The sequence below is a fragment of the Phoca vitulina genome, unplaced genomic scaffold, assembly GCF_004348235.1.
Source record: "Phoca vitulina isolate PV1807 unplaced genomic scaffold, GSC_HSeal_1.0 scaffold11, whole genome shotgun sequence".
Classification (NCBI taxonomy): Eukaryota; Metazoa; Chordata; class Mammalia; order Carnivora; family Phocidae; genus Phoca; species Phoca vitulina.
This window is the reverse complement of record NW_022589714.1, coordinates 44,779,428-44,807,134: the sequence shown is the minus strand read 5'-3', so window position 1 is coordinate 44,807,134 and position 27,707 is coordinate 44,779,428. Positions and strand designations below refer to the sequence as shown.

General features: G+C 36.7%; 2 protein-coding genes across 3 annotated transcripts in view; both read left to right on the top strand.

Moving 5' to 3' along the window:
• The window catches only part of ZFAND3 (zinc finger AN1-type containing 3), a 332,222-nt gene that overhangs the window by 69,684 nt on the left and 234,831 nt on the right, over nucleotides 1–27,707 (top strand). The gene's annotated exons all lie outside the window — the stretch shown is intronic.
• LOC116635632 (reactive oxygen species modulator 1-like) lies at nucleotides 2,733–7,356 on the top strand. Its single transcript, XM_032409894.1, has one exon. It carries the CDS (start codon nucleotides 4,815–4,817, stop codon nucleotides 5,052–5,054), a length of 240 nt encoding a protein of 79 aa, XP_032265785.1. The 5' UTR covers nucleotides 2,733–4,814; the 3' UTR covers nucleotides 5,055–7,356.

Below are 27,707 nucleotides of genomic sequence, written 5' to 3'. Positions count from 1 at the left end.
GAAGAACAGGAGGGGAGCCTGGCTGGCTCAGTTGGTAGAGCACGCGACTCTTGATCTCGGGGTTGTGAGCTCGAGCCCCACGTTGGGCATAGCTATTAGTTAAAAATAATAAAATCTTACAAAAAATAAAAGTATTGTCACTTAAAAAAAAAAAAAGATGAAGAACAAGGAGTTGGCCAGTCTTTTGGGATTTCTTAGGAGAAATCCCCTGTCTCTCTTTATATTTGTTCATTGTGAGACTCTGGGAAATTTTTTTTCCCCCATAAACATTTACTTCTGCTCAAGACATTTCAGTGGTTGTGTTTTTGTTTTGTTTTGTTTTTAAAGATTTTATTTATTTATTTGACAGAGAGAGACACAGCGAGAGAGGGAACGCAAGCAGGGGGAGTGGGAGAGGGTGAAGCAGGCTTCCCGCTGAGCAGGGAGCCCGATGCGGGGCTCCATCCCAGGACCCTGGGATCATGACCTGAGCCGAAGGCAGACACTTAATGACTGAGTCACCCAGGTGCCCTTTGTTTTTGTTTTTTGTTGTTTTTTAATTTTAATTTAATTTAATTTAATTTTTAAAAAGATTTTATTTATTTGACAGAATGAGAGAGAGAGAGAGAGCGCACAAACAGGGGGAGCAGGAAAGGGAGAAGTAGGTTCCCTGCTGAGCAAGGAGCCTGATGTGGGGCTCTATCCCAGGACCCTCGGATCATGACCTGAGCCGAAGGCAGACACTTAACTGACTGAGCCACCCAGGCACCCCTTTGTTTTTTTTTTTTTAAACGGTGGTTTTATTAAAGATAGTTTTTTTTTTTTTTAAATTGTCAGAGAGAGAGAGCGCGTGTGCACACAAGCAGGGGGAATGCAGGCAAGAGGGAGGAGCAGGCTCCCTGCCAAGCAAGGAGCCTGATACAGGACTCCATCCCAGGACCCCAGGATCATGACCCGAGCTGAAGACAGATGCTCAACTGACTGAGCCACCCAGGGGTCCCTCAGTGGTTGTTTAATGTTTCACTAGCACTACCCAGTGGATGATTATATTACAGTTCCAGTTAATAAATCAATAATGTGAGTCACAAATAGTATAAGTAGTGGATGAAAGCATGTCTGGAGGGTGAAGGCATGGTAGGGTAATTTTATCCCATTGTATCAGCAGTATTTTTTGTCACTGTGAAGAGAATTGGATTTTTCTGTTCTTAATTTCTCCATCCCCCCCTTCCCTATCTGTCTCTCTCTCTTTTTTTTCTGTTGACAGTATGGAAAATACTTAGATTACAAATGAGTTTAATTTGCCAAATGTTCTTAAATAGTTAAGTCTTTAGAAATCTATCCTGTGGGGGTGGGGGGGGCGCCTGGGTGTCTCAGTTGGTTAAGCATCTGACTTCTGCTTAGGTCATGATCTCAGGGTCCTGGGATCGAACTCTGTCTTGGGTTCTGAGATCAGCGGGGGTCTGCTTGTCCCTCTCCGTTTGCTCCTCTCCCTGCACGTGTGCATGCATGGGCTCACTCTCTTTCTCAAATAAATAAATAAAATCTTAAAAAAAAAAAATTTACTTCTGAAGATTTTATTTATTTATTTGACTGAGAGAGACACAGCGAGAGAGGGAACGCAAGCAGGGGGAGTGGGAGAGGGAGAAGCAGGCTCCCCGCCGAGCAGAGAGTTTTATTAAAGATAAATGGTATATCCCATACCTAAATGGTATATCCCCTTTATTGTCCACTTTCCCCACCCACCCAGGTAATTCTTGATGTTCTGGAGGTTTTTCAGGCCTGGGAACCCTTAGTTAGAGGTTCTAAAGATTACAGTCAGTCATCGTGAAGAAAATTTGGATGACTAAGAGCTCCAGGGCCTTAAGAACTTGTGTAGGTAGAAGGATGTCTAGAGTTCTGGTATATGTGTATGTAACTTTTGTAATGGAGGTTAATTTTGAATCTGATCACATAGAAGTGGACGGTTGTTTGGTCTGATTTTGATATTGTTGGGACCAATCAGGGCTTTAGAAATGGTTGAAAATGAAGGATGTCTTGATTCACAAAAGTATTGCGTGGGGTAAGGTTTCATATCCTTTGAGAGATTGCTGGAATAAAATTCCAGTGTGGCTTCAGGCTGTAGAACACGATACCTGTGAAAGTCTCTCATTTGTACCATTTATCTCCTACTCTAAATATTATTTGGGAAGGCAAAATTATCAACAAGCAAATTAGTAGAGTCATTCAAGTATGCAGTGATGTCACTCAGCATTTTTCTTATAGATGTGAATGGAGAAAAAAAACTATCAGTGGGTTCTTCAAGCTGCTGTTGCATGGGGAACATTTATTATGGCTCATTCACTTCAGCTCTTCCAGATAGTAGTAGTTTCCAAATCCACGTGTGAATTTTTGGGAAGGAATTTTGACTACATCTTTGTTTTCCCTTCACCTTCAAATTCCATTTTTGGGATACAAGTAAATCTTTGTTTTTACAAGCCTTCTACTTTTTTTATTTTTTAAAGATTTTATTCATTTGAGAGAGAGAGAGAGAGAGAGCTAGAGAGAGCACAGGGATGGTGTGGAGGGGCAGAGGGAGAGGGAGAAGCAGGCTCCTTGCTGAGCAGGGAGCCAGATGTGGGACTTGATCCCAGGACCCTGGGATCGAGCCCTGCATCGGGCTCCCTGCTCAGCAGGAAGCCCGCTTCTCCCTCTCCCACTCCCCCTGCTTGTGTTCCCTCTCTCGCTGTCTTTCTCTCTGTCAAATAAATAAAAAATAAAAATCTTAAAAAAAAAAAAACCAAAACAGACATACACATGGTTGTTTTTCAGAATTCTTGCTTTGAGCTTCTTTAATTATTCCAACAGTGCCATTGCTGCTCAGGATGTCTTGGTGTCTCTTTCTTGGGTCGGTCTTCAGGTACTGAAGAACATTGCTTTGACTGCTCTTTATTGGCTGATCATTTCTTGGAGCTTGGATAGGTCTTTGGGGGATGGGGTATGATAACAAATGTTTGAGACAAGATTGGAAAGAAAGAGTTGATGACCATCAAATTGAATACTTAAGTTCTCTATTGAGGTAACTATAGAACAATGAAAGGAACCAGAGGTGTGTCCAGGGACTTTGCAGCCACAGGACTTGACTGACCTTGGTTTCCTTATTTCTAAAACCAAGAGCATATCCACCTTGCAGGATTGGTATGAGAATAAGTGAATAGTCTCTGTGCTTGGTTTGCAGTTGGCCTTCACATATGTTAATTCCTTCTTATGGTTTGTAAGTGTAGATCTGAAGACAGTTTTGACATTGTTTTTGAGTAACTGCTTCAGTGTTTAGAACAACTTCCTTGAGATTACTTGTTGAAAAGATAGCACTTAATTGGGCATATGGTTTATTTGTTTAAAAAAAAAAAGAAAAAGGGGGGAAAAGTGTATAATTCTGAGCAGAAGCAACCGAGCAAATGTTCTGTTTTCTTTTTTCTTTCTTTCTTTTTTTTTTAAAGACTTTATTTTTTAGAGTTGTTTTAGGTTCAGCACACTTTTGGTCAGTAAAGCCACTACCTTAAAAAAAAACTTAAGATGGCTTAGTGTATGTGCATATGAATGTCCATGTATATGTTACAAGTAAGAATTTCATGTTATGGATGTTGTAATCAAGAAGTTCTTGGTTGTACATTATGCTTCTGTTCTTTAATCTGGTAACTTAATTAATGGACATTATAAAGTATGAGGAGTGTTCTAATGAGGTAGGAAGTGTGGTGATATGGTGAAACAGCCCCCTTTCTTTTAAATGTCTTCTAGGTGTACATTTTGTACAGTTGGGAAGCAGTGAAATTGCAGAGTAATGGAAGTAATTCTCTCGGAAAAGTACATGAGAGTTGCTTCTCAGTTAAAAGAAATGCATTTGTTATTTTTGGCATGTGTAAGAATTTTATATTACATATGTGCTCATAACTTTCTTCTTTAAAATAAAAATCATTAGTACTTTGTTCCAACTAAAGCATTTGCTTTATATCAGGATTATTAAGAGAAATACATATCTTTTAAACATGTTAAGTAACCTTAATGTATATTACGAGAAAAGACATAATCAAATTGGGACTTCTGGTGTTGGTAATGAACTTATGATAAAAAGAAAAAACTCACCTTAAATTGTATTTCTTGATGACAGAATCTTATCTGTGGCATATTTCAAGTCCAAGGCAATTTAAATATAAAACTGGTTTTTAGTTTTGCTTCTGTTTAGATTGGAGAACTTTATTTGGTGTAAGATGCAGATTTCATAAGTATACCATATATACATTTTTTTTTGCCAAAAAATAAGGTTTGCTTGTTTGGTAGTTAAGCATTTAATCAACGAGAGTGGATCTTTTTAGGCAGTTGTTTGTTAACTATACCCATAATTTCGGGACAAGCTCTTTTAGCTTCTGATTACAGAATGTGTGTTATTCCTGGAGAAAATCATGTATAGCCTTTTGAAAAACAAGTGGTCTTTGCACACACATTTGTAGAGTCATGCTATCGCAAGTGCAGTTGGGCTTTTCATTGTGTTGAGATTTCTACTTGTATGTTCTCATCTGTCATTTTTGACTGTCCTAAGAAGGCATTCATAGACTCTTTTTTCCTACACACTTTCCTAATTTACTAAATAGAAAAAAAAAACCAACCCATAAGTTAAGGTCTTTTCTTGTATTACATCTTCCTGGTAAGTACTTTTCTAAGTCTACAGCTCTAAATTTTTTATATGTATATCTGCTTCTTTATATCAGAGTATGATTAAAGTTTCTGGATATTATGTTTAGCAAAAGTTTTAATAGATGGATTAAAAAACATTTTTGCGAGCGACCGAAGCTGCAAATGAGATGCCGGTGGCCTTGGGGCCCTACGGACAGTCCCAGCCGAGCTGCTTCGACCGCGTGAAGATGGACTTTGTGATGGGCTCCGCAGTGGGCATGGCGGCCGGGGTGCTCTTCGGCACCTTTTCCTGTCTCAGGATTAGGGTGTGGGGTCGGGAGCTGATGGGCGGCATCGGGAAAACCATGATGCAGAGTGGCGGCACATTTGGCACATTCATGGCCATCGGGATGGGCATCCGATGCTAATAAGGGCAGTGGTTGCCCAGTACAGCTACTCCTTCCCATCAGTCCCAGCTCATGTACTATAATAAAACAAATCATTGAGTAAAAAAACAAACAAAAAAAACATTTTTGCATTATGAATTGTTTAACTTTATTTAAAGCCAGCCTGGCAAGTTTGAATGTCACATGACTCAGTCTGATACTGTAATGGATCAGCTCAACTGAGCTCTGAGCTAGTTTAATGAAGTTAGATAATACTATATTCTAAAGAGAATTAATGTCTGAAATGCAGTTGTGTAATTATGGCATCAGTAGGAATGCATGATTCAATCATCTGTGCTTTATTCTTTTAGGGCTTAATTTTTTCATGTCATTTGGATTGTATATGCATTGAGTTTTCTTACATGTCTTCCCTTTTCCATAGTGCTCTGAGATCCTTAGGAATAAATGATTACATGAGAGACCAGAATGCAATTCTCCAAATGATATTCATTTCTATTTTTGTTTAATTTCACCTGGTGTGTTATTTGCAGAAAGGTTACTCTTAAAATGTGTGAGGCTATAAGAGGACTTGCACACACCTCTTTCTCTTGGATGTTGCTGAGTCCCTGGATGGTTTTGGTTGCAAGTAACTTAACACCCAACTAAAAGTGGCTTAGACAAATGCTTTTCCACAATGTGGTGAAGGACCAGTTGTTTTGTTTTATTTTTTTTAGTTTCAATTCATTGCAGAGTTTTATTTTGTAAAATACAATAAAAATGTTGGAATATAAAATTGCTATAAAGTTTCTGAATGCCTGCTCTCAGGCATTATTGTTGTTGTGGACTAAAAACACACACTTTGCAGACTAGCAGCAGTCCATGGGCCATCCTTTGAGTAGCTTGGGCTTAAACTGCACAGACATTTATTATTTCACTTAACAAAAAGTGTGGAATCTCCAGTTCCAGGGTGGGTTTTGTAGCTCCGCAGTTCCCTTTCCATTTTGATTATAAAATGGCAATAGCATCTCCACGTGTGCCCCTTCATGTGAGGACATCTGAAGCAGGGAGGAAGGAGAAGGAGAAAAAAGGAACCTCTTTTTCTGCTGTGTCTTTTATGTTATTAGGGAATAAAACTTTTCCTGGTAACTCTTCTGCCACCTTGTAGCTCCAGAAACCTCCCTTCATATTTCATTTGCCAGAACTGAGTCACATAGCCATATTCATGTCAGTTGTTGGCAGAGAGGAACAATGGATGCCATACTGGTAGACCAATCTTGATTTCTCCCCTGGTGCTATGCCCAGGGTCACCAAAAGAAAATGGGGGTTTTGTGAGTGAAGAGGATATGAAGTAGGTGAAGATTGGGTATGTAACCAACAGTATTTGCCACACAAGAAGAGAGGTCAGTCTGAGAAGCTCAGGCATTGAACTTCTTTCTTGTGTTACAGTTAAGAAAGGCATAGGAAGGTGAGAAGAAAATAATGAATGCCTTTGATATCCAGTGTCCCTGATACTGGACTATGGGCCCCTCTTGGTGAATCTGGAATTTACTACAGGGCATTACTGCTATATAAATAATACTTGCCTGCTGGCTAGAGTATATTTGATTTGAACCATCATTCAATAACCAGCTAGACTTGGAAAAAATAGAAAATGTATTCTTGTTTGTTGATATAACCTTTGTTGTATAATATATATTTTTAGTATTTTCAAACCTATGCTTCATTTTTAGAAGCTACACTGTATATTTTAAGCAGTGATTTGATTTTTTTTCTGATTACTTTTGCAGCTCTGTTAGAAAAGTGAAATGATTTGGCATGTTAAGACATGTTCCATTCATCATCTTTAGGGTACCTCTCATGATACTTCATTTGAACAACTAAGCCTTGTAGTTTGTTATGTTACTGCTTGCATTTGGCACTCACTTCTTAGTTTTAGATAGGATAAAGCAGGAATTTAAAAAGTACGTGAAACTGCACATAATAGCAAGAATCATTTTAATTCCTTTTGTATTCATATCCCAGCTGACAACACAAGCATACCTCAGTTTGAGTCCCTAACAATGTTAACTGTTACTGAATTTGAGATGTTTAAATGAGTATCTCTGATTGCTCATATTTGGACTTTTGGGCATCCATAGAGGGGGGGTGCAGGTTGAATGGAAGAGCATGATCTTCCATTGGCTCTCCTTCTGACTCTGTTATAGGTTGCTGGTGTGGTGTAAAGAGGCATGCCCCTCTGAGACACAGTTGCCTTTTTTGTAATACCTGCTCTGTCATTCTATCTCATTGGGTCGTTGTATGGAATGAATTAGATTATGAATGCTTTAAAAGATTTCACAAATGTGGAGGCGCCTGGGTGGCTCAGATGGTTAAGCGTCTGCCTTTGGCTCAGGTCATGATCCCAAGATCCTGGGATCGAACCCCACATCGGGATCCCTGCTCATCAGGGACCCTGCTTCTCCCTCTGCCTCTCCCCTGCTCATTCTCTCTCTCTCTCTGTCTCTATCTCTCTGTCTCAAATGAATAAATAAAATCTTAAAAAAAAAAAAGATTTCACAAATGTAGTTGACATGTATTATTATCGTTAATAGTAAGTTTCAGGAAGTACTCATAGTAAAAGGTACCCAAAGCACGAGTAGTATGGCTAAATTAATACCTTGAGATTATTTTTTGCTGATTCACAAGGAGACATTGTTTTATCAGTTTATTTCCTTTTAAGGTAAGTGTAGTCCTGGTATTCTGGAGTTCTTGTTGATCTGAGAATTTGAACATCAACATATAGAATACCAGAAGTTATTCTAAGTTCACTTTTTATTTTGAAACAGCTTAAACTTTCTTGATAGTCCCTCCCAGCTTAATATCTTGAAAGTAAACCCAGGAGTGACTTCAGCCCAAATGATGGAGCAGGCAACGCTAAACACTTGTCCCTCTCCAGAAACATTGAAAAACAAGCAAGAAATTGTCAGAACTGACTTTGTCAGAATTCTGGAAAACAGTCAAAGTGTTACAGCAACCAAGCAAATGTTTGCATCACCACAAATAGAGCTATGTATGCTTTAGTTCTCACTCCCTACCAACTCATCTTCTTCCCTCCCCTGCAGTTCTCGGCTGTCTCTACATATTTCCCTCTTCTGGAAATTCATTAAAAAGATTCATAGAAATGAATCATTGTATCTGCTCTTTTTGTGACGGGCTTCTTTAACTTGGTATACTGTTTATAAGGTTCCTCTGTGTTGTAGCATGCATGATGCTTGCTTCCTTTTTATGGCCAGATATTCTACCGTATGGATATATATATTTTGTTTATCCATTTATTAGTTTTTGGACGTTTCTGTTATTTCCACATAATAGAGCACTAAAATACATGAAGCAAAACTGACAGGAAGGAAGGGAGAAATAGAAATTGGAAACTTCAAAACCTCAGTTTCAGTGATGTTTAGAACAACTAGACAGAAGGTAAACCAGGAAACAGAAGACTTGAACAACACTGTACACCAATTAGAGCTACCAGACATCTATAGAATACTTCAGCAAATAGCAGAATATACATTATTCTCAAGTGCACATGGGTTTCTCCAGGATAGACCTTAAGCTAGGTGGTAGAACAAACCCTAGTAAGTTTAAAAGGCTAGAAATCATACAAATTATATATCCTTACCATATGGAGTGACATTAGAGGTCAATGGCAGGAAGAAATTTGGGAAATTCACCAGTATATGGAAATTAAACAACACACTCCTAAATAACCAGTGGGTAAAAGAGGAAATTAAAAGGGAAATCAGAAAATACTTTGAGATGAATGAAAATGAAAATACAACATATCACAGTGTATGGGATGTAGCTGATAACAGTGCTTATAGGGAAATTTATAGCTATAAATGCCTATACTGAGAGAGAACAGAGCTCTCTCAAGTCAGTACTCTAGCCTTCCCACTTAAGACAGTGGAAAAAGAGCAAACTAAACCTGAAGCAAAAGGAAAGAAGGAAACAAAGATTAGAGTAGAAGTTAATGAAATAGATAATAGAAAATAGTAGAGGAAATCAATGAAACCAAAAGCTGGTTCTTCGAAAGGATCAACAAAATTGATAAACATTTATCTAAAGAAGAATTAAAGAAAAATAATTAATACCAATTCTTTATAAATCCTTATGAAAAAAAAGAATAGGAAGGAGCACTTCCCAACTCTTATTTTATGAGGCCAGTATTACCTAGATATCAAAACCAGAGATACACAAGAAAACCAAATAGTTACAGTTCTTTGGAATGTGGATGTAAAAATCAACTAAATACTAGTAACATGTAAAAAGAATTATATAACATGACTAAATGGGATTATGTCAGGAGTGTAATACTGTTTTAACGTCTGAAATTAAGTAATATATCAGAATAAACATGTGATCATCTCAGTAGGGTCAGAAAAAGCATTTGATAAAATCCAACACCCTTTGATGATAAAAATACTCAATAAGCTAGAAGAGGGGAACTTTCTCAGCCTGATAAAAGGCAGCCAGGAATAACTTTTTATTGTTATTTTAGTGGTTATTTTTATCTTCATCTTACAGTAGTCTGCCTTAAAGTGATATTAGGAAATTCATGTATGGTGTAAGCACCATCTGTTGTTCATCTCTTGAACTTGAGTTATTGTTAACCGTGTACTTTTACTTCTTCATATGTTACAAAATCTATAGTATGTTATTTGTGCTTTAAAATTTTTTCAAAGAGGTGTGAATAATTAGGGAAAAAAAAGTTTATTCAAAAAAAGTTTAGGGGCGCCTGGGTGGCTCAGGTCATGATCCCACAGGGTCCTGAGTTCGAGCCCCACTTCGGGCTCCCTGCTCAGAGGAGAGCCTGCTTCTCCTTCTCCCTCTGCCTGCCTCTCTGCCTACTTGCGCTCTCTCTGTTAAATAAATAAAATCTTTAAAAAAAAAAAAGTTTATTCATGTAGTCATTGTACCATGCTCTTCATTCTTTTGTGTAGGTCTGTATTTCCATTTGATGTCATTTTCTTACTCCTTGAGATGCTTGCTTTAACTTTTTTTTTTTTTTTTTGGTGGTCTTCTGGTGTGAAATTCCTTCATTTTTTTTATATGTATGAAAAGGTCTATTTTTCCTTCATTTTGGAAATTTTTGCTGAGTATTGAATTCTAGATTGAGTTTTTTCTTCTAGTGCTCTAGAGATACTGCTTCTCAAGCCTTTTACTTGAGTTGTTTCCAGTGAGAAATCTGTTTTTATCTTTCTCCTGGGTCTTTTTTTTTCTGGTTACTTGTAAGATTTTTTTTTTGTTACCACTGGTTTTAAGCAATTTTGTTATTATGTATCTTGGTGTAGTGTTCTTTATATTTTTTGAGTTTGGTTCTTTGAGCTTTTTAGAGCAACAGGTTTATAGTTTTAATAAAATTTTTAAATGTTCCTTCTCTTATTTCCTCAAATATATTTGTTTCCCTCCTGTCCTTTCATAGATTCCAGTTACATATATATTAAGGCTTTTGAAGTTTTTTTTTTTTTTTTACATGTATCTTGTTCTTTTTCTTTCTTCATTTTCCCCCTCTTTCTTTGTATTTACTTTTGCTAGGTCTTCAAGATTATTTATCTTTTCTTCTGCAGTGTGCTCTGCTGTAATTCTACCCAGTATATTTTTCATCTCAGGACCATGTAGTTTACATCACTAGGATTTAAATTTGGTTCATCTTTATATCTTTCAAGCCCCTACTTAACTTTTTGAACAAAAGAGAATACAGTTGTAGTAATTATTTTAATTTTTTTTTAAAAACAACGTGGGGCTTGAACTCATGATCAAGGTCAAGTTCAACCAACAGAGCTACCCAGGCTCCCCATAGAATGCAGTTGTAGTAATTGTTTTATTGTTGTCAGCTACTGATTCTATCGTCCGCATCAATTCTGGATTTGTTTTGAGTGCTTTGATTTTTACTGTTTCTGGGTCATATTTTCTTGTTCTTTGCATGCTTATTGTAATTTTTGATTATAATACCAGACATTATTAATTTTACCTGGTTCGTTGATGGATATTTTGTTTCCTTATAAATATTTTTGAGCTTTGCTTTGAGTGCAGTTCAGTTTCTTTGAAAGAGTTTGATCATTTCACATCTTTTAAGCTGTTTTTTAGGCTGTACCAGATCAACATTTAATTTAAAGTTCACTTACTCCACTACTGATCCAAAACCTTTCTAAGCACTGTCCTATGAATTTTGAGGTTTCCATTCTGACTGCTGGGAGCTGACACTGTTCCAGGCCTGTGTGAGCAATAGCTGTTGTTCCCTCTAATCCTTTTGTGGTTCTTTTTTTTGAAGATTTTATTTATTTATTTGACAGAGAGAGCGAGAGCAGGAACACAAGCCGGCGGAGTGGGAGAGGGAGAAGCAGGCTTCCTGCCGAGCAGGGAGCCCGATCCTAGGACCCTGGAATCATGACCTGAGTCGAAGGCAGAAGCTTAATGACTGAGCCACTCAGGCGCCCCCTTTTGTGGTTCTTATCTCTTCCTCACATGAACACAGTGATAAGTACTCAGCTAAATATTCAAAGAGGACCCTCTGCAGATCTTCAGAGTTCTCTGTGTAGCTGTCTCCTTTCTTGTTACTACCCTGAAGACTCTAGCTCCCTTGGCCCTCTTAGTTCTTAGGTCCTTGGCTGTGGCCTGAATACACTCTCCTTTCAGTAAAATGGAGAAATCAGAAGCTCATTTTATTTGTTTATGGTCTCTCAGTGATCAGTGACCTTCATTTTCTAATGTGACTTTCACTTCTGATGATCTTTATTTTCTTGAGAACCTTTATTTCATGTGTTTTGTTTATGTTTGTTGTTGTTTGAGGTGGAAGGGTAAATTTCGTTCTTGTAACTCTGTCTTGGTCAAAAGTGGAAGTCTTCATCTTCTTTCATTTTTTGTGTGAAATTAAATATATATAGCATATATACAGAAAATTGTCCACCACTGATGTGTACATCTCAGTGAACTGTCACAAACTGAATTCTTGTGCAACCCCTGCCCAGAACACAAAATAGATCATTGGCTGTATCGCAGAAGCCCATTTTGTACCCTCTCTCAAGTCTGATTTCTTTTAATCAATATTTGGAGATATATCTACATTGTTGGATGTAGTGTGTTTCATTCATTTTCATTATGTATACTATTCCATTGTAGGAACATGCCAGTGTATTTACCCATTCTAGTGTTGAAGGACATTTGGGTTGTTTGTTATGAATATTTTGTGTACATATCTTGTATTGTACCTGAGCATGTATTTTTCTTGGGTGTATAACTAGGAGTGCTAAGACCTGTGCCAAGATAGAAGTTTCTGTATTGCCTATTTGAATAGATGATGACAAATTACTTTTCAAAATTATACCATATGGGTTCTGGTTGCTTCACATTCTTGTTGAGACTTGGTATTGTGGTTCTTTCTGATATTATTCTCTGATAGAGTCATATTATCTTATTACGGTTTTAATTTACATTTCCCTGATTACTGTGTTATTTTTCAAAATTAAAAATACTTTCTTGAAGCATAAAAAAACTTAAAAATAAAAAGACTTTAGCCTTTTGGTTTGTCTTTTCCTCATTGAATTGTAGGAGTTCTTATACATTCTGTATTTTAAGTTATGTGTGCTATGGATAGTTTTTCTTAATCTACTCTCTTCTGTCAATGAAGAGATTTTCTTACGAATGAAAAGATAATTTTAGTGTATTCCAGTGTAGTAATTCTTTATGGTTAGTGCTTTATGACTTCTAAGAAATCTTTCTCTATTTAGAGGACAGGAGGGCATTTTTCTTCTGTTACCATTTTTGAGCTCTGTTGTTTTGTCTTTCATAGTTAGATCTGTAATCCACCTGAAACTAATTTGTTTGTATGATATGAGGTAGGCATCAAGGTTCATTTTATTCCATATAGACATTTAATGGGCCAACACCATTTATTTATTGAAAGAAAAATCCTCTTTCCCTGACTGCTGTGCAGTAACACCTTCCTTATAAATCAAATGTCCATACATGTGGTCTTGTTCTGGATTTTCTATTCTAATATATTAGTTTGTCTATACTTGTTCTAGTACCCAACTGTTTAGTTACTATAGTTTTACAGTCTACAGAGAGTTTTGATATCTGATAGAGTAAGCCATCCAGCTTTGTTTTTCTTCAAGATTGATTTGGCTGTTTTTGGTTATTTGAATTTCCACATAGATTTTAGAATCAGTTTGTTAATTTTCTTATAAAAATTGATTGGAATTTTGATTGGGATTGCATTGATAATTTTAGATTTGGGAAGAATTTTTTATTGCATTTTTCAGCCATAAACATGGTATCTTCATTTATTTAGGTTTTCTTAAAATTTTATCAACTACATTTTATAGTTTTCAGAATAGTTTTTTTTTTTTTTTAAGATTTTATTTATTTGAGAGAGAGAACGAGTGGTGGGGAGGGGCGGGGGCGGAGAGAGAGAGAGAGAGAGGCAGACTCCCTGCTGAGCAGGAAGCCGGAATCTGGGCTCAATCCTAGGACCCAGAGATCATGACCTGAGCTGAAGGCAGATGTTTAACCTGCTGAGCCACCCAGGTGCCCCTCAGAATAGTTTCTTGCACGTATTTTCTATTTATATAATTGTTTACTCTGTGAATTAGTTTACTTCTGTCTTTTAAATTCTTGTACCTTTTACTTGTTTCACTTTTTTTTTTTTTTTAAGATTTTATTTATTTATTTGACAGAGAGAGACAAAGCGAGAGAAGGAACACAAGCAGGGGGAGTGGGAGAGGGAGAAGCAGGCTTCCCGCGGAGCAGGGAGTCTAATGCGGAGCTTGATCCCAGGACCCTGGGATCATGACCTGAGCTGAAGGCAGTCGCTTAACGACTGAGCCACCCAGGCACCCCTGTTTCACTTTTTTTTAAATGCACTGACTGGGCTGTCTTGTATATACTTGAATAGATGTATAAATGTCGTAGTAACAGTTTTACTTGTTTTATTTTGTTCTGAAACAGAAAGCTTTCAGTTTTTCACCATTGTTTGATGTTCCCTGTTGGGGAACCCTTTTTCTGATTAAGGAAGTTCACTTCTATTCTTAAATGAATTTTGAAAAATCATGGGTACATGTAAATACCTAATTTTTCTCCTTTTGTTGGGATGCTCTTCTGTTTTTCTCTTTTCCTTTTTTTTAAAAGATTTTATTTATTTTTTGACAGAGAGAGACACAGCGAGAGAGGGAACACAAGCAGGGAGAGTGGGAGAGGGAGAAGCAGGCTCCACTCTGAGCAGGGAGCCCGATGCGGGGCTTGATCCCAGGACCCTGGGATCATGACCTGAGCCGAAGGCAGACGCTTAATGACTGAGCCACCCAGGCGCCCCTCTCCTTTATTTTCTTAATGTGGCATATTATATTGATGTTTGGGTATTAAACCAGCCTGAGATTCCCAGAATAAACCCACTTTATTGTGCTGTAGTGTCCTTTTATTGCTTATTTTGGTTTGCTAAATTTTGCTTATATTTATTGCCTCTACCTTCATTAATGAGGCTGGTCTATAATTTTTATTTCTATTTTTGTTTTATTTATTTATTTATTATTTATTTATTGCTTGCCTGTAATGCATTTGTTGGGTTTTGGCATTAAGGTTATGCTAGCGTCATCAAAGGAACAGACAAGTGTTTTTCTCTTTCCATTCTCTGCTAAGTGTTTGTTATTGACTTATTCTTAATTCTCCATAGATTGCCAGTAAAGCCATCTGAGCTTGAAGCTTTCTTTTCTTTTCTTTTTTCTTTTTAAAGATTTATTATTTATTTATTCATTAGAGAGAGAGAGAGAGACAGAGGGAGAAGCAGGCTCCCAAGGAGCAGGGAGCCCGATGCAGGACTCTATCCCAGGACCCTGGGATCATGACCTGAGCCGAAGGCAGACGCTTAGCCATCTGAGCCACCCAGGCGCCTGAAGCTTTCTTTATTGGAATAATTTAAATTATGGATTTATTTTCTTTATTAGTTACAGGATTTGGTTAGATTTTCTAGTTGTTCCTAGTTTTGGTAAGTTTTTTTCCCCTACAATTTATCTACATTTCAAATTTATTGCCATAATACTGTTTGTAATATATCCTCTTTTAAAATATAGGTATGACTTACCTGTAATAAGGTGTATGATGTTAAATTTACAACTCAGTGAATTTTCACAGCTCTACATTTGTATCTGTATCTCTGTCTGTATATCATTGAAATCACCATCTAGATCCACAAAACATTTCTAGGGCCCCTGTAGGCTCCTCCTTGCCCTGTCCTAGGCAAAGCTGCCTCTGTAGGTAACCACTATTTTAATTTCTGTCACCACGAATTGAGTTTTACCTGTTTCATACATCATATAAGTAGAGTAGGTTCTTTTTTGTGTCTATAGTTTCTTTTCCTCAGAATTATGTCTGAAAGGTGCATCTTTGTGGTTGCTGATGGTAGCAGTTCTTACTCCATTCTGTGAATATAGAAGTCTATATGTTTGTTCTCCTGTGGGTGGACGTTTGAGTTACTTTCAGTCTTTGTTATGAATTGTACTGTTATGAATATTGCTTCACATGTCCCTTGTTAGAAATCCAGTCTCAATTCTCTTGGGTGTATACACAGAAGGGAATTGCTGAGTTATAGGTTATGTATGCTTAGCTCTTTTGATGGTGACTATACCAGTTTACCAGCAACAGTATTAGAATTCCGGTGTTCTACACATTTGTCAACATTTGGATATTTTCCGTCTTTTTGATTTTAGCCATTCTGTTGGTATTATATTGTGATTTTAATTTGCATTCTCTGATGTCTAATGATGTTGAGCAGTTTTACATTTGCTTATTGACCACATAGGTATCCACATTTTTAAAGTGCCTATTCAGGTGTTTTGTCCATTTTAAACTTGGACGCAAGTGTCTTATTGATTTATAGGAATTCTTTGTATATAGGATAGTATATATCACATGCATACATACGGACACACACACCACTTACATAGATGAACTGCAGCTATCTTCTTCCAATTGTGATTTACTTTTCATTCTCTTAGTGTTTCGATGGACAGAAGTTCTTAATTTTAATGAATTACAGCCTTATCACTGTTTTATGTGATCCATGCTTTTGTGTTTAAGAAATTTTTGCCTACTCCAAAGTTATAAAGATACTCTGTTTTGAGGTGGCTGGTTGGCTCAGTTGGAAGAGCATGTGACTCTTGATCTCCAGGTCTTGAGTTTGAGTCTCACATTGAATGTAGAGATTACTAAAAAAAATAAACTTAAAAAAAAAATGCTTATAAAAAGAAAGATACTCCATGTTTTGTTTTTCTTGCTTTATTGTTTTACATTTCACATTTGATTCTACTGTGCACATTTGGATATGATGTGAGGTAAAGGTCAAAGCTCATTTTTTCCATATGGGTATCAAGTTGACCTAACACTATTTCTTGCAAAGGTCATTTCCCCCCAGTGATTTGTTCTGGTATCTTTTTGTCTTAAATCAGGTGACCAAGTATGTGTAGGTCTGTTTCTGGATTCTTCTGCTCTATCTCTTCACCAATGACACACTGTCTTTATTGCTGTAACTCTTGGATAAGTCTCAATATTTGGTAGTATAGGTCCTCTGGCTTTGTTGTTCTTTAAGACTGTCTTAGCTATTCTGCATTCTTTGCAATTCCATATAAATTTTAGAATATATATTTTAGATTTAAAAAATCTGCTGGTGTTTTGATTGAAATTCTTTTGACTCCATAGATCAGTTTGGGGAGAGCTGTCACTTGATCATATTGAGCCTTCCAAACATAAGCATAGTGTATACCTTCATTTATGTAAGTCTTTAATTTCTCTCACTAGTGTTTTATAATCTTTAGCATAGCAGCCCTGTACATGTTTTAGATTTATTTTTTTGATGTTTCTTTTTTTTTTATTTTTTGGTGCTATAGTAGATACTCCTGATATAAAATATTTTCAAGATTTTATTTATTTTTGTGAGAGAGAGAGTGCACGCACGAGCACGAGTTGGGGGTGGGGCAGAGGGAGAAGCAGACTCCCCGCTGAACAGGGAGCCTGATGCAGGACCCTTGGGATCATGACCTGAGCCAAAGGCAGATGCTTAACCTGCTGAGCTACCCAGACACTCCTCCTGATTTAAATTTTATTATTTGCCTGATTGTTGCTTCAGATATAGAAATAAAATTTTGGCGGTTGATCTTATAGTCAGAGACATTGCCAAATTCACTTGCTAATATTAATATTTATAGATCCCTTTGCATGTTTTTAATGTATCCAGTAATGTCATGTATAATTAGATTTATTTTTTATTTCTAATCTTTAGGATTTTTATTTTTCCCTTTTTTTTTTTTTAAGATTTTATTTATTTGTCAGAGAAAGAGAGAGAGAACAAGCAGGAGAGTGGCAGGTAGAGGGAGAAGCAGGCTCCCTGCTGAGCAAGGAGCCTGATGTGGGACTCTATCCCAGGACCCTGGGATCATGACCTGAGCTAAAGGCAGATGCTTAACCGACTGAGCCACCCAGGCATCCCTATTTTGCTTCTCTTGCTTAATTTCATCAGCTGGGATTTCCACTATAATGCTGAGTAGATGTGAATAGTATACATCCTTGCCTTTTTCCTGACGTGGGGGAAATATGTACAATACTTCACCATTAAGGTGATGTTAGCTTGTTATTGTTGTTGTTTTGATGAAGGTTAGAGTAATATGTCATTGTGTTGCTATTTTTGTGTGGTGATTTTTCTGAGGTGGCATGAATCCTTTCATGATCCAAAAGTATTTATTCACCTGTCCAATTTAGATGTATATTTGAATTTAAATTGTATATGTAAGTTAATAGTTGAAATAAGAGATTAATGAGATTGATCTAACTTTAGCCCTCATGCCTAATAGAAATCAGAAATGCCCATTATCTTTGCATATTTCAAGTAAAATTTCTTTTCAATGTTATTCTGTAATTTCCCCCTCTACTTTGAAAAAATAATATTCATATGGTAAAAATTCAAGCAGTTTCAAATGATTTACAGTGAAAAATAAATCTTTTTACCCCAGTTCATGGTTCCACTACCCTGCAGCAGTCTCTTAATGGGTTTTTTGTTTGGGGGTTATCCTTCCATATTACACTGTGCTTAACAGTTACACATTAATTAATTTTTTATTTTAAACATTCATTCATTCATTCATTCATTCATTCTCCACACCCAGGTTGGGCTCAAACTTATAACCCTGAGATCAAGAGTCTCATGCTTTCCTGACTGAGCCAGCCAGGCACCCCAAATTTTAATTTTTTTAATTGAATTATAGTTGACACACAGTGTTAAATTAGTTTTGGGTGTACAACATAGTGATTTGACAACTCTATACTTTATGCTCTAAACACCACAAGTGTAGCTACCAACTGTCACCATACAATGCTATTATAGTACCATAGAGTATATTCCCTATGCTGTACCTTTCATCCCTGTGATTTATTCATTCCATAAACCAGATATTTAAATAATACAACATTTGGTTATGTACTACACACACTGTTCAGCTGCTTGTGATCTGTATCTTCTAGATTGTTCCATATTAGCATGTGTAGAATTATATCATTCTTTTGGATAGCTTAATATTGTACTCGATAGATACAACATACTTAGAAGTCTTTAAGATGGATATTCATGTTTTTGCCAATCTTGTTTTAACTATTATTTAGTTATTTAACTATTTGAAACAATGTTGTAGAAAGACTATAATACATGTCTTTCTGCATATGTGTTAAGATTTCTACCCGTATTTATTCTTCTTTTTTAAAAGATTTTATTTTAGAGAGAGAGTGTACGCTCGCATGAGAGCCTGTGGGTGTGAATGCATGGGGGGGGGTGGGTTGGGGTGGGCAGGGGGGAGTAGAGAGGGAGGGAGCGGAAGAGGGAAAGAATCTCAAGAGCCCATAGTGGGGCTCAATTTCACAACCCTGAGATCATGACCTGAGCCGAAACCAAGAGTCGGTTGCCCAACCAACTGAGCCACCCAGGTGCCCCTCTTCCCATACTTACTCTTAATGTTTTAATTTATAATGTATTTATACTTTATTCTGAAAAAATTACGTAGCAAACTACCTTTTCAGTGTTCCTGAGATTGCACATTACGATTTAAAATTTTACTCCCTTAGACAGACTTGCAGAAGACATCTCATTTTCAAGAAAATCTCAAGGGAAAGTAATTGTAAAAGTGGTGTTTAAGTAGACTTCCTTTTATGTAGAAAGCCAGTGTAAAATTTATAATTTTAAATAATGGATAATATTGAGTGTTTGCAATTTTAGATACTCTTTTTTTTTTAAAGATTTTATTTATTTATTTGACAGAGAAAGACACAGCGAGAGAGGGAACACAAGCAGGGGGAGTGGGGGAGGGAGAAACAGGCTTCCCGCGGAGCAGGGAGCCCGATGCGGGGCTCGATCCCAGGACCCTGGGATCATGACCTGAGCCGAAGGCAGACGCTTAACGACTGAGCCACCCAGGCGCCCCTGCAATTTTAGATACTCTTAAGCTGACTTAGCTCCCTAAGCAGAGTGCATTGTTTCTGTAGTTTTTTTCTTTTTTGGAAAAGCATCAGTATTTTGTAAAGAATAGATAACTTGCTTCTACTAGTATTTGTAATGATGAGGTTATTAACTCATTCAACAAATACTTGTCACCATTCCATTATGTTCTACCCATTCATTGTTCAATGCTCTGGGAATATAGCTTTTATTCTTGTTGTGGGGTAGGAGTGGGGCAAGAATAAATTAAGTATATAATAGTAAATAATAGATAATGTTAGAAAAATAAAGCGTGCAGGCAGGCTAGGGAGTGCTGAGGTTTGGAGAATAGGAGATGTATTTTAAAATAGGATGTACCCGGGCGCCTGGGTGGCTCAGTCATTAAGTGTCTGCCTTCGGCTCAGGTTATGGTCCCAGGGTCCTGGGATCGAGCCCCACATCGGGCGCTCTGCTCGGCGGGAAGCCTGCTTCTCCCTCTCCCACTCCCCCTGCTTGTGTTCCCTCTCTCACTGTGTCTCTCTCTGTCAAATAAATAAAATCTTAAAAAAAAAAAAATAGGATGTACCTTAGGGAAGAATCTACAAGAACCTCGTAATAGTGGCTGCTTCTAATAGGGGGATCTGGGCATCTGGCAGGCAGGGGTGGGAATGAGACATACTTTCACTATAATACTCTTTATTTAGTGCCTTTTGAATTTTCTATCGTGATACATTTGTAAGAATAAATTTTATTAAAAGAGGCTGCTATGTTGTTAGAGATGAGGGAGTAGGGAGCTGCCCTACTTTCCACAGTCCATTCTGGTCCTTTTTCTGTGGTCAGGGCTTTCTTTCTTTCTTTCTTTTTTTTTTTTTTTTTAAAGATTTTTTAATTTATTTTTTGACACAGAGAGACACAGCGAGAGAGGGAACACAAGCAGGGGGAGTGGGAGAGGGAGAAGCCAACTCCTCGCTGAGCAGGGAGCCCGATGTGGTGCTTGATGTGGGGCTCGATCCCAGGACCCTGGGATCAGGACCTGAGCCGAAGGCAGACGCTTAACGACTGAGCCACCCAGCGCCCTGTGGTCAGGGCTTTCTTATTCAAAAATGATATGTGGTTCTTTAATTGTAATTCCTACTAATAGTATATTAAGGAAAAAGACTCCCTGAGAAAGCAAGGGAGTTTTAAGTGGCAAATGGGTAGGAGATGAAAGTTATTATCAAATCTGGTAAAACTCTTTGCTGTTATTTTTTTTATTTTTTGAGGTATAATTGACATACAGTATTAATTACAGATGTACAACATAGTGATTTGACATTTGTATACGTTGTGAAATGGTCACCAAAAGAGTCTAGTTATCATCTGTCACCTTAAAGAGTTAATGTAATATTATTTTCTATATTCCCTATGTACATTACATTCTCATGACTTATTTTATACCTGGAAGTTTGTGCTTCTTAATTTTCTTCCCCCATTTCATTACTCATCTCTTCTGTGGCAACTATAATTTGTTCTCTGTATCTATAAGTCTGGGTTTTGTTTTGATTGTTTTGTTTTTTAGATTCCACAAATAAGTGAAATCATGCGGTGTTTGTCTTTCTCTGTCTGACATTTCATTTAGCATAATACCCTAAAGGTCCATTCATGTTGTCACAAATGATAAGATTTCTTTTTTTCCCCTCCCTCCCTCCTTTCCTTTGTCTGAACGGTATTCCATTGTGCATATATACCACATCTTCTTTCTCCATTCATCCATCAGTGGACGTTTAGGTTGTTTCCATGTCTTGGTTGTTGTCAGTTATGCTGCATTGAACATAGGGGTGCATTTATCTTTCTAGATTAGTGTTTTCCTTTTGTTTGGATGGATACCCAGTAGTGGAATTGCTGGATTGTATGGTAGCTCCATTTTGGATTTTTTTTTGAGGACCCTCCATGCAGTGTTTTCCATAGTGGCTCTGCCAATTTACAGTCCTACGATCAGTGTACGAGGGTGCCCTTTCCTCTGCATCCTCACCAACACTTATCTTTTGTCTTTTTGATGATATCCGTTCTGACAGGTGTGAGCTGATACCTCGTGATTTTGATTTGTATTTCCCTGATGATTAGTGATATTGAGCATCTTTTCATCTGCCTGTTGGTCATCTGTATGTTTTCTTTGGAAAAATGTTTATTCAGACTCTGCCCATTTTTTAAAATTGGATTTTTTGTTATTGTATGAGTTCTTTATATATTTTGGATATTATCCCCTTATCAAAGATAAGATTTGGAAATATTTTTCCCCAGTCGGTAGGTTGCCTTTTTGTTGATGATTTGTTTCACTGTGTGAAGCTTTAGTTTAATGTAGTCCCATTTGTTTATTTTTGCTTTTGTTTCCCTTGCCTTTGGAATCAGATTTAAAAAAAAAATGCTGGTACTGATGTTATGGAGCTTATGGCCATTTTAAATTTACAACAAAGAAGGCAAGAATGAGCAATGGGGAAAGGACAGTCTTTTCAATAAATGGTATTGGGAAAACTGGACAGCCACATGTAAAAGAATGAACTAAACCACTGTCTTACACTATATAAAAATTTACTCAGAATGGATTTAAAGACTTGAATGTAAGACCTGAAACCATAAAACTCCTAGAAGAAAATATAGGTGATAAAGCTCCTTTAAAAAATCCTGCTTAATAAGGCTGTGCTTCTTTTTCACATGGAAATAAAACCATCAATGACTAACTGCCAGTGTTCAGTTAAGCCTTTTAGAGAAGCTTTAGTCCCTTGAGTAAAAGCAGTGAGGCTGGGTGAGGTGTGATGGCCAACACCATATGCTGGGTTGCTGCCTCCATTACCACATCTGAACCGCCGCTTCAGGCTTTCCTGAGGTTTCTCTTAAAAAACCCAAAAGGATTCACAGGTCCTTGGGTTAACTACTGGAGGGACCTTCTAACTGGGGCCACTAACAACATTGCAAAAGATAGAAGTAACTTAATTTTTTACCTAGATGTCCGATTCTATATGTCAATCCAGTTAACTTGTAACACTGGCGCTATTGGGGGTTAATCTTCAGTATTCTTTTGTTTTGTCCTCGGTGATAACTTTTTTTGGCTTTAGCTTTTATACTTGTAAATTTGGCAAATATGATTAATGCCTGGCAAAGGTAGAGGTAGGATTAATTTGGATTCTGAATATAAAATGTTATAAGAATATAACCTCAATATAAATCATAAAACAAAATTTTGTCTGTATCTTTTGATGTGTTTTAGGCCCTTCTTGTACGGGTCTGGTGCAATCATGTCCATATTTCCATTAGCTGTAATCATGAATTGGATCTCGTTTACTTACCATTTTACCAACATTCTGTGTTGTTATTTTGTGTGAAAATGATTTCATAGATGGTTTTAAATATTAATAATTTGAGATTATAGTTGTCTTCAGAGTAATATAAAGTTGGAAAATTGGCAAAATATATTAAGCTGTAATTTAGGGTGAATCTTTACACTTCTCTAAAAAGTATTCATTTTTAAAAGGTTGTTTTGATCACTGATCTCCAAAGTTTTAGAGGTTCTTTATTTGTATGTAACAAGAATTTTTAAGCTTAGAAAGCCATTCTTATAACTCCTTTATTCATTGGGTAGAGTTGTGTCAGAATTATAATTAGCTGTATCATTAAAAGCCCTTGTAATTTAAAGTGTAAATATTGAAGCTTTCAAGTTAGATTCAATAACAAGAAACCAAAATACTGAAATAGTTGATATCTTCTTTGTTTGGAACACGAAATATTCTGGCTAGCTTTTAGACTAATAATACAGTTTCCAGAGATTGAATAAAATTGTATATCACTAATGTACCAATATTCTAGGTTACCACAGTTGTTTTCTGTGCACTTTGTCATTCAGGGGCTGATCATCATTTTCTGAATTTTCTAAATTACCTTCAAAGTTTCTCTGTCTACTGTATAAACCTTTACTGCTACCTGGCTTTTACTTAACAGCACTTACTCCCTTTAACTAGTAGGGCAAGAGGGAATTTAGAGTATGTAAAATTCACATTAGGTCACTAGTAGCTATGGTTTTTGGAAAGATAAAAGAAGGTTTAACAATAGATGAGAATTTTAAAGTTATCCTTTGATTTTAATATCAATGGTAGTATACTCTAATATCGTGAATAAATTAATATAAGTAGGTAGAATTGATGAAAAAGTTTTTAAACTTGCAAATTGTTCATCAAAAATATGCTTGCTTTTTAAAAATTGTTTTCCATAAATAAGTTGGAATCTGTGTGCTCTGTACCTTCAAGTTGCTAACTGCTATTACCAAACAATAGTCCCTTTGTGAGGTGTGAGGTTTTTGTTCTGTGGATATTCCCAAAGGGCTATATGAGGAAATTCTGAAATAAAGGGATAGATTAACTTAAAAAAAAAAAAACAACTACTTGGCCTACTTGGAAGGGAATAAACAACTACGGGCTACAGTTTTTGCTTTTCTGGAATGCCAAATTTCAGCTCAGAGCAAATTCTTCAGCAGAGCAATAAACCTTTGAAAATTGCTTTATAATGGAAATGCTGACAGACCATTAACTATAGTGGTGCAAATGCACTGCTCTGACATACATAAGGTTTTCCCAAGTTGCTAAATACAATAAACCATGTTGGGCAGTGTACATCCTGTGGAAGCCTATATGGGTGTATACAGTTTGTCGTGTTATGCCACCTAATTATTAATGGAGAAGCTCAAACATAGCACCTTTGACATGCAGGAAAAGTATCATTTTAGAAGGGAAGAGTGGTTTAGGCTCTGCTGATGCTGATAGCTCATTTTATGTTTGCCACACTGGAAAAGGCCCAGGGTAAATTTAACATGATGCATTTAATCACCATTCCAATTACAGTGCCACTGAAGCAGATCAGTGTTTTCTTACTACCAATTCATTGGAACTTCTAGGTCATAAAGTATCATTATTAGGCATATTGGAAAGTCTCAGCCCAATGGAAATGGGGATTCTGGGATTTTTCCAATTGCTTTGAAATAGTAACGGAGGCTGCTTGGATGTACATTTTCCCCATGTAAAATGAAAATTGGAATTTAAAGGGATTGATATGACAAAGTGAGAATCCTATAATGCCCCAGGGAAGGATGAAGCAGAATGTTCACATCCAAAAATAAAATGAGGGAAATGATGAAAAAGGGTGGATACTTCCATAGCAGCCTGCTTAATGACTGATATCCCTGTTAATAATAAGTGTTAGGAGAGTATGTCTTATTCCTGGCTTGTTCATAGCACCTAGCACAGTTCCTGGCACATAATGTGGGTGTCAGTAAGTTTTAATAGAATTTATTTGTGCTTGTGTATTTGAAAACGTTTTGAGGCTAGATTGTCAGGCGCCTTGCTAAATGTTGTGTAAGGTTACTAATAAAATGTGTGTGTGTGTGTACATACATACATACATAATAATACATTATATACATAATAATACATACATACATACATAATAATACATTATATATACACAGCTAGAATTTATAAAAGATTTCTAAAGGCATTATTAGGTACAATTTGATATGTTGAATATCATGAATTAATGCGAAGATTCAAGTGTATTTTGGGTAGAATCATGTCCTTTGAAATGAAAATATATAGTAAAAAGATCTGACATCATTACTAGATTGTAATAAGTCTGATAACCCTATACTCTAAAATCAATGCTAATTGGACCAGGCTTATCTGTTCTGTTTGACTAAAAAAAAAATTTCTTTTCCCACTTGACTATGGCAATTCCTAAATTTTTTTGTTCACCTGCACTTTTAAGAAAACATAAGAATTCTTGGGCACTAGCCAAGATTTTGATTCACTAAGTCTAGGGTGGAGACTGGGAATCTATGTTTTTTTTTTGTTGTTGTTTGTTTGTTTTTTAATTTCCTTTCCTTGGGTGTTTATGTACAGCCACTCCCCCTGCCCCACTTTATGATTTACTTTGAAATGAGTGGTGACAATTATTTTGGACTTTTTGGGTTCTCTGGAAATGATAACCAGCACAGTAATGTCTTGGAAGGAAAGAAATGGCTAGCATATGTCATACTGAAGGTCTTTTTAAGACTAGTGTTGACTTTCTGTCCATATTTCACCAGAAGTCTACTGTCAGAGTTTGAGGAAAGATACGATATTCTTTTTTTTTACCCCCCCCTGTGGCATATTCACAAAAGTTGTATTATTGGAAGGTGCCTTAGAAATTATTTGGTTTATTCCCTTCCTCTTATATTTGAGTTAATCTTAAAAATGTTTGTGTTTGAATCCCAGTTGTACCTCTTATTTGTTGTTGCCTCATTTCTCTGAGCCTTGGTTTCCTATACATAAATTGGGGTTAGGGGTGCCTGGGTGGCTCAGTCAGTTGAGCGCCTGCCTTTGGCTCAGGTCATGATCACAGAACCCTAAGATAGAGCCCTATGTCGGTCTCCCGCTCAGTGGGGAGCCTGCTTCTCCCTCTCCCTCTGCTGCTCCCCCGGCTTGTGCGTGCTCTCTCTGTCAAATAAAGTTGTTGAAAAAAAATAAATTGGGGATAACAATACCTACCTACCATACAGGTTTTTAAGGATTAAAATACACAAAAAATGCCTAGCATATATCTTGTATGTAGTAGGTGCTCAATAAATGTTAGATTTTAAGGCATATCTATTATACGAACTGTAGTATACATAAAAGCCAAAAGAGGTAGGAAAATTATAATAAATTCAAGTTAAATATCCTGTATGTATACCCACAGGCAGTTTTTGTAAATTATGGTAAAATACATATAAAACCTACCATTTTTTGGTGGCGCCTGGGTGGCTCAGTCGTTAAGCGTCTGCCTTCGGCTCAGGTCATGATCCCGGGTCCTGGGATCGAGCCCCGCATCGGGCTCCCTGCTCCGCGGGGAGCCTGCTTCTCCCTCTCCCACTCCCCCTGCTTGTGTTCCCTCTCTCGCTGTGTCTCTCTCTGTCAAATAAATAAATAAAATCTTAAAAAAAAATAAAAATAAAACCTACCATTTTTTAACTATTTTGAAGTGTACAGTTCAATGGCATTTAGTACGTTTACATTGTTGTGCAGTCATCACCACTATCTAGTTTCAGAACATTTTCATCACCCTAAAAAGAAACCTGTACCCATTAAACAGTCAGTCCCTATTCCCTCTACCCCTCCCCAGACCATGCCAATCACTAATCTTTCTGTCTTTGCGGATATGCCTATTTTGTATACTTTGTGTGAAAGGAATCATACAACTTGGGACCCTCTGTGTATGGTTTCTTTCACTTTGTATGTTTTTAAGGTCCCTGTGTGGTCTAGCATGTACCAGTACTTCATTCCTTTTTATGGCTGGATAGTATCCATTGTATGGATATACACCAAAGTTTGTTTATGTATTCATCAGTTGATGAACATTTGAGTTCTTTCCACCCTTTGGCTATTGTGACTAGTGCTGCCACCAACATGCATTTACAAATTTTTGTTTGAACGCTTGTTTTCAGTTCTTTGATTCATATAGTAATTCTATATTTAACTTATTGAGGGAACCACTGAACTGTTTTCCATGGTGGATGTGCCATCTTACATCCCACCAGCAATGTATAAGGTTCTCATTTTTCCACATCCTGGCCAGCACTATTTTTTATTATAGTTACCCAATTAGGTGTGAAGTATATCTCATTATAGTTTTGATTTGCATTTTGCTGATAACTACTGACATTAGGCATCTTTTCATTGGGCTTGTTGGCCATCTGTATGTCTTCTTTGGAGAAATGTCTTTTGGTTTTTTGTCTTTGTTGTTGAAGGCAGAATCTTTTAATTATAAAATTAATTGATGTATCATTTTTAGGGGGCTTGTTTGGGAATATAAAAATATTTGGGAATATAACAGTAAAGGATTGGAGTTCTTTTGGAGTAACATTTGATTGAATGTTTTATTTTTATCTTTTTTTGTAGAAATGTAACTACCTTTAATTATATAGTTTAGCCTCCTGTCGTACTCCCTGCCTCCAGTCTCCACTAGCAGATAGCCACATTTATTCCTTTCCAGATTATCCTTTTATATTGGTGTTTTTTTCCATAGACTGTTCCTTTCTCAACTTTTTTGTTAACAGCTTTATTGAAGTATAATTTATATACCATAAAATTTCACTCATTGTAGCTATACAGGTTGATGATTTTTTAGTAAATTTATAGTGTTGTACCACCATTACCAAATTCAGTTTTAGA